Source organism: Trichechus manatus, unplaced genomic scaffold, assembly GCF_000243295.1.
Source record: "Trichechus manatus latirostris isolate Lorelei unplaced genomic scaffold, TriManLat1.0 scaffold00213, whole genome shotgun sequence".
In the NCBI taxonomy this organism is placed as follows: domain Eukaryota; kingdom Metazoa; phylum Chordata; class Mammalia; order Sirenia; family Trichechidae; genus Trichechus; species Trichechus manatus.
Genome location: NW_004444149.1, coordinates 607,344 through 614,930, shown reverse-complemented (window position 1 = coordinate 614,930; position 7,587 = coordinate 607,344). Strand labels below are relative to the sequence as shown.

Genomic DNA, 7,587 nt, shown 5'->3' with positions numbered 1-7,587 from the left:
AAGAGGTTGAGAAGTTAGAGGGTTGATATGTTGTGGGGTTGTTAACCAATGTCATAAAACAACATGTGTACTTCTGTTTCATGAGAAACTATTTGTTCTGTAAGCCTTCACCTGACGAACAATAAAAATAAAATAAAATAATAATAAAAAAAAGGAGTTGGCTGTTACTTACTTGTGTGCTGTTCGCCCCTCACAGGCCTGGAGCAGCATCTCATCGGTCAGACTGTGGGGAGAGATCAGGAGATAAGGTTTAACCTCTCTTCCCCTCTAAAACATTCCTCAGCATGGAGTTACTGTTTAGGACTTGGTACTTTTCTAGGTGCTGGGATCCAAAGATTAGTACAAGACAGTTCCACCCCCGCTCAAGAAGTCCACGTCAGCAGTAGACTTGGTCCTTTCTCTTGAGGTCTGAGGACATCTCCTCCCACATGCCCCCGGCACTAAAATGAAGTCTCACATCTTTGGGGTCTTGGGCCCCTGGTTGTCGTCATCACTGCAGTTCTCCAAGTCCTTGTCTGGTTTCTCCCCGCCTGAAGTCAGCGTGGCCGTCTAGAAGGAGGGATCGCAGAGGTGGGGAAGGCCCACTCAACACCACTGCCATCCCTGTTCCCTCAGGGAAGCCCCCCAAGAATTCACAGCCATAGGCCCATGCAAATCTGCCAGCCCCCAACAGTGCAGACCCACACAGAGGTGTACCATCCTGCATGCTCTAGCTCCGGCAAGAGGTGGGTGGCAGTTGCTGGGAGACGGAGCAGCTCTGGAAGCGGGTAGTGGCTGAACTCTTACCCTCAAGGGAGGGGCTCTTGGTCATCGGGTCTTCCCAGTAGTATAAGTGCCCCCTGCTGGTCATCCCATTGTGCCAGTAACGGACAAAGGTGGCACTTTCCCGCCCCTAGTAGCTATGTACATGTAACCAGCATTAAATGAAGTCCCTCCATTTAAGCAGTATGACTGGGAACCTACTATGGGCAGAGGGGCTGCAGATAGAGAGTAGAGTACGAATGAGCTGGGTCCAGCCCAAGCAGAACCTCCATGGTGGAGGGAGAAGAGCGTGGCAGAACACAGGCCATTATGATGGAAGTCGCCTGTGCTGCAGGAGGCACCTAACTCAGACTGCAGGATTTAGGTGGGGGTTCTGGAATTAACTGATGTGTAAGCTGAGTCCTGGAGACAAGAACAAGTTATCAGGCAAAGGGAGAAAAATGTCTCAGACAGAGGGAACAGCATGTGGAAAAGCACGAAGGTGAAAGAGAGCGTGGTACCGTCAGAGAAACATTCCATCTGGCTTAAATGTTGAGTCCTGGAGAGAAGTGAGTGGTAAGAGACAAGGCTGGAGAAGGCAGGCACAAGGCATGAAGGGGGCCAAGCAAAGCATGCTGGTAAGTCAGGACTCATCATCCTAGGTCAGAGAGGAGCCAGGGACATGGTGAAATCTGTGTTTCAGCACATTCTGGATACTTTGTGGAGATGGACTGATTAGGGAGGCAAGTGAGACTAGAGGTGAGGAGTTTGGTTAGGAGGCTGTTCAGGAAATCAGGCAAGAGATGATGATGGCAGGAACTGGGGCAGCAGAGACAGAGGAATGGGAAAGACTGACTAGATAACATGTAAAGCCCTTAGCATGTAATAGATGATCATTAAGGATCATCTCAGCCCTGGGGGCACAGCAGATAAGAGCACACCTGCTAACCAAAAAGGTCGGCAGTTCAAATCCACCAGCCACTCCTTGGAAACCCTATGGGGCAGCTCTACTCTGTTCTGTAGGGTTGCTGATTCGGAATTGACTCGATGGCAATGGGTTTGGTTTTTCTTTTTTACTGTACAGTGCCGGCAGGGGGCAGTAGAAAGCGGGAGTCTGAAGACCTAGGCTCTAGTCCTGTCTGCTGTTACTAACCACCTGTGGGCTCTTCAACAAGTCGCTTTTCCCCTTCTGGCCTCACGTGCAAAATAAGGAGGATGGATGAGGTGACCTCTCTGGTCTCCTCTGGCTTCTAAATCCTTTGAATTGAGACTACGCCCGACCCTGCTCTGGCAGCTCTGGGCTGGAGGGACTATGCCCACCTCCCACTCCCTATTGCTACCCCAATCTGTGGAGCCTGAAGACCTCAATTCTTGCTGAGGGTCTGGGCAGTCTAACTGAGCAACAAGGTGGTTACAGGATCCTATGTTAGGGCAGTTTTGAGAATAGGAGGGCTCGCAAGGCAATTGTCCTGGCCCCAGGGGAGACCAGGGAAGGAAGAAAGGATGGACCTCTCACCCCCAGCCTCTAATACCTTCACAAACTTCTGATACAGCAAGTTGGGCTTGGGACGATCATGTCGGGTAGTCTCCTTAGAAAGGCGCCTTATCTGAACTCCATCCTGTGGGAAAGCATGTGAGTGGGTGACGTGCCATGTCGTCCTCACCCCACTTGGCCCCAGCCTTTGAGTTTCATGCGCCTGTTTTTATTAGAGCTCATACCTGCCCAGTTTCCACGACCAAGCTGGCTGCAGTCTTGTTGAAGAGCTCATTCCACCAGTGGTTTGTGAACTCCTTGGCAGGATCATGTCCCACCTGCCAGGGGAAGAAGCATGAGCTCTGAGCAGCTGCCCTGCCTGCCCTCCAGGGTTGCCTCCTCCCATCCACGCCGACCTCCTCTGCCTGCCCAGTCTTACCCCATGAGTATCCTGCTTCAGTGTCACCCTGATGGCCTGGGTGATGCCATTCTCCTTCCGGCCCAGGCCTTTGCCTGCAGAGGACAGTGAGTGACTTGGCTCATCCTGCTGCCTCCCTCAAGCCCTCACGAGGCACCCTCCACACACGCCACTCCTTGCCATTCCACACACACAGTGCTGGGCCATACTCCAGCCCTCCCAGGAGCCCTCCCAGTTCCAGTCTTTCTAGCACTACTCCGTGCGGTGCCCCTGCCTTTGTCCAAGCCTGAACTATCTCTTCCTTCATAACTCTTTCAGGACAGAGGCCACATCTCTTTCTCCCTCCCCCAGTCCTCCCAGCCTCTTCGTTCTCACTACCCACTGTCAAGTTTCTTCCATTCCTCCCTTTTCTGGAAGAGTCAGAAAATGTCTTCTGCAAACTTCTCTTTAAACTAGCTTTTATTCCTCTTACTGAATGCTCTAGATGAGGGTAATCCCAGGATGCCTGAGTCTGGCCTCTCTCCTGGGCAGAGGGTAGGCAGAGTTGGGATGTGGAGGGGCCCCGTGGGGTCACCTTGAGTCCATCCATGTTTTAGCAGCTGCTCCTCGGCAAACTTCATCCCACGACTCTTGACCTCTGGGGTGACACTCATGGTGAGAAAAAAGTCTGTGTCCTTAGGTCCTCGCCAGGGAAGAAGTCACTATGACCCCTTAAAGAGCAAAGGAGGAAGTATACCAGTCATCCATCAACTCCATCCTGACTGCTCTTTAAGAGTTCTTTCCTGAGCCCTGGGGAGAGACAGTGAAGGAGGAAGCCTGGTGTTCAGGGAGCTCCCTGTCTATCACAGTGAGGTCAACACCCACCCATCGAGAAGTCAAGGAGGATTAACGTTAATTAAAAAAAAAAAAACAAAAACCCATTGCCGCTGAGTCGATTCCGACTCACAGTGACCCTATAGGACAGAGTAGAACTGCCCCGTAGAGTTTCCAAGGAGCGGCTGGTGGCGTTGAACTGCTGACCTCTTGGTTAGCAGCTGAGCTCTTAACCACTGCGCCACCAGGGCTCCAATGTTAATAATAATACCTAAATATATGGGAGCTTACCACATGCCAGATTCTGCTAAGGCTTTACATAGGTAATCTCATTTAATCTTCCCAGCCCATTCAGGAAAGTAGTATTATCCCTACTGTACTAAGGCATAAAGAGGTTAGGTGATTTGCTCAAGGTAACACAGGCAGTCTATCTGCAGAGTCTGCAGTCTTTACCACTACGTGGCAGCATCTCCCAAAATATATTACTATGTAAAACAAAGCTATGAGGTGCTTGTTACTCTGAGTTATACTGGTACTTAAAAGAACCCATAGCCTGGACCTGTGTGCCAGCATTTACACTGTCTTTCCAGTGTACAGGCTACACACCTACTCCCACACTGCCACTGTCTTGCAGTCTTTTTGGGGCTCCCCTTTTGAAACTGTTCAGCTTAGGGAAGGCATTTTTATTGAGCACTTAATGCATAACAACGGGAGTCCCTGGGTGGCACAAACAGTTCAAAGACTAGGCTGCTAACTGAAAAGTTGGCAGTTTGAGTCCACCCAAAGGCACCTCAGAAGAAAGGCCTGGTAATCTATTGCCAAAAGATCAGCCATTGAAGACCCTATGGAGTGCAGTTCTACTCTGATACACATGGAGTGGCCATGAGTTGGAATTGATGGCAACTGGTAATGTGTAACAAATAGATTGCACATGTTGTCATATTGTCTCATTTAGTCCCAACACCTCTGCCAGACAGGTATTACCCTTATTTTACAAATAAGGAAAACAAGGCCTGGATTTCCTGCCTGAGGTTACACAGCTAGTAAGAGATGGAGCTGGAATCTGAGCCCAGATTGCCTGACTCCAAAGTTAGTCCTCTTGCCATTGCATCACAACTGGCTGCATTTCTTTACCATCACACAGTATTCCTCCTTTTGGACCCACAATGGCATCATCCAACTTACATACCAAATTTGCCTCCAGAATGGTTACGGTGGCACAAGACATTCAAAACTAAGACTAGTAATGTTGACTTACTCCAGTCAACTTGTACTAAGATCTGCAGATTGTCCACTTATTACAGGCAGTGTAGACAATGTTTAAAGCTGATCAATGGGCACCACTGGAATAATTCTTAGCCTCCCAAAGTGACAACTCTGAAGAATAATAAAACTTTCCTTTCGGTTTAAAGACAGTTTCATAGTATGTTTAGAAAAATCAGCTGCATTACGGTCACTCCTCCTACCAAAACCCCATTGCCGTTGAGTCGATTCCAACTCATATGACCCTATAGGAACGGACAGAGTAGAACTGCCCCATAGGGTTTCCAGGGAACGGATGGTGGATTTGAACTGCCGACCTTTAGGTTAGCAGCCGAGCTTTTAACCACTGCGCCACCGGGGCTCCAGTTAGGCTTAAGAATGGTGACCAATCTCTTTAGGCCCAAAGAGCAGCAAATTCCAGATGACTCAGACCACTGTTCACATTTCTACTGTGAAGGTCAATTACTTGAAAACCTAACTGATACCTTGAGAGTCCCAACAGAAAAGTGTTGAGTGAAGAAATGGCCTTACCTTGCTTCTTGATACTGTGAGAAGTAAAATTCAAACATGGAAGCTTTTAAGGCCAACTCAAAACTCTGCCTTCTGCCAGAAGGCATCTCTGACCTCTCAACCCCCAGACTGCAATAATGATAAAATAATCATCTCTAACACTTGTTGCCCATTTACCCAATGCCGGCCAGCTTGTTACTAACAACTCACATGGATTATCTCATTTAACCCTCCCAATAACCCTATTAGGTGTTATCAGCCGTAATTTACATATGAGGAAACAGGCACTGAGAAGGTTACTTGCTCAAATCAAATACAGTAACACCTGCGAAAGCTAGAACCCCTATCAGAGAAGGAAAATTCAAATATTTTCCACTAAACCGAGCAATAGAAAAGTGGTAAGACTGCACCCTGTCAAACGCGGAAAACTTGGGAGACCCGGAAAAACAAGGCAGTCCCGTCGAGTTCTGGTTCTCACTTTAGCTAGCAAATAGGAGATCCAGCACTGGTACACAGGTATTTCAGAACTGTTGTTCTTAATTATGACACTCTTCAGTCTCATAGTTCTTTGTACTTGCTGCCATAAGGCTTACCACATCCTATCCCTTGTCGCAGTCATTCAAAACTACACCCCCTGGAAGTCAGAGACTGCCTTTATTCCCTAACCCCAGTGCCCCTGATGCAGCGCCAGAAACCGATAATATGTTCAGTCGTAATCGTTGAATTGAATGACACATAGGTAGGAACTGCTTTAACGGATAACTGTGGACAGACGCGACAAAGTCCCAGACCGTGAGCCGCAGTCTTTGCAAAGGCTTCGAGCACACTTAGAGACATTGTCTTCTCTCCAGTCAACCTGAGTTTTCCGGCGGAATGGCCCAGCCGGCGGCCCTTTCCCTAGACCTCCTTCCTCTTGAGGTCTAAATTCCAGCCCTCCTGCCGCAGTCTGACTTGGGTAAGACTACACTCCCCACCTCACATTTACTTCTGAGCCCAGGCTCCTCCTCCTACCATTCCGAGGAACGGGTGCCCCTTACCGTCACTGCGCTGTCCCCACCGTGGAAACATGTGCCAGAGCTAATTTCTGTGCCGCCATCTTCCCGGAAATGCTGCCTTGGTACTTCTAGGCTGTCGAAACCATAGAGACGCCCGGGCGAACCAATGTCCGGGTCCTCCCAGGAAAAACTGTATTCTGGAGGCCAGCGTGCGCATTTCTGGAGGTTCTAGAGGTGTTCGGCTTGCTTTCTCTTTGCAGGTTCTGAGCGGCCAAGGGATGACAGTCCTTTCTGGCTTTCGCAGGTCGCCGAGAAAGCTTTGGATCCCACCCTGAGCTAGTCCTGGGCACAAATGTAAGGAAGAAAAACAATAAGGGGAAGCACCGAGAGTTACGTGGGAGATTTCATGGAAGCAGAGACGGAGGTAGCGTCTCTGCGGTGATGAATACTCAGCCTGTGGGAAGTTATTTATAAAAGCCTAAAGGCTAGAGATTTTAGCAGGTTCATCAAACCCTTTTTGACTCACCACGGTGTACTAGGACCTGTGCCTTTGGTATTGGGAATACAAAGATACCTAAGACATGAGCCCTGACTTTGGGGAGCACCAGTCTAGCCACGGAAGTTGGGACCTTCGATGGAACTCAAGGAGATGGGGTTTGGGGCATGGAGAGAGATGCAGGATCCCGGAATGAATGCCAAGCTGAGCAGTTTTGGACTTGCCTTGTAGGTATGAGGATCTACGGAGCAGGAGAGGGGGAAAGATATTACAAAGAAACCAGCAAGAGGGGTTGCACCAGCCCCTACCCCCACAATTTATCCTTAGGCTACACTCAGCCGCCGTTCGGAAAGGGTGCCCAGGAACTAAAACCTGAAAAAAATATATCCTTTATCCTCTCGCTCCGTATCAGTACTTTCGTTCACTTAGCGCCCCCTAGAAACTTCCAAAGAGAAAAATCGCCATTTCATAGTAAAGGGTTAATATGACAATTGCTCAGTATGTTATATCCCTTGGTCCGTTTAAGATTTTTTCCATAAAATTAATTTTACTTTTAAAATACATTACATGGGGACAATACTTTAAGCAGTGGATCTTGGTCACTAAAATCTTAGACACTTGGAGAAGGGGTGTAGGATGTTTCAAGGTGCTCCTCATAAAGGCTGAATTCAATAGAGGAACATTCTGTGAGCTGAGTCCTTCTCCCACTCTGCCACTAATTGTGTGACCTTGAACAAGTCACTTCTCATGCCCAAGAGCACCCCTCCCCTGATTTGTAAAATTAGGGCATTGGACTAGTTCAGTTATTCTGCAGACTTGGTTTTATTGTGGTGTCTTAGGAGCCACTGAAAAAATTACATAGACAGGACTTCAATTT

The 7,587-nt window shown here is 48.6% G+C and overlaps 1 protein-coding gene across 2 annotated transcripts in view; it reads right to left on the bottom strand.

Moving 5' to 3' along the window:
* The window catches only part of LOC101341123 (G patch domain-containing protein 4), a 9,052-nt gene extending 1,773 nt beyond the window's left edge, over positions 1-7,279 (bottom strand). Inside the window, exons 1-7 of one of the 2 annotated variants that reach the window (XM_023742533.1) lie at positions 6,257-7,279; positions 3,208-3,343; positions 2,655-2,728; positions 2,461-2,553; positions 2,274-2,360; positions 458-549; positions 173-223 (exon numbers count right to left, since the gene is read on the bottom strand). In XM_023742533.1, coding sequence (XP_023598301.1) covers positions 173-223; positions 458-549; positions 2,274-2,360; positions 2,461-2,553; positions 2,655-2,728; positions 3,208-3,286 — 476 coding nt within the window. In that variant the 5' untranslated portion in view covers positions 3,287-3,343; positions 6,257-7,279. Of the gene's footprint in view, positions 1-172; positions 224-457; positions 550-2,273; positions 2,361-2,460; positions 2,554-2,654; positions 2,729-3,207; positions 3,448-6,256 lie in introns of those variants that run through there. The other variant, XM_004388474.2, reaches the window with a different exon arrangement.
* Between the last annotated feature and the right edge of the window lie 308 nt (positions 7,280-7,587).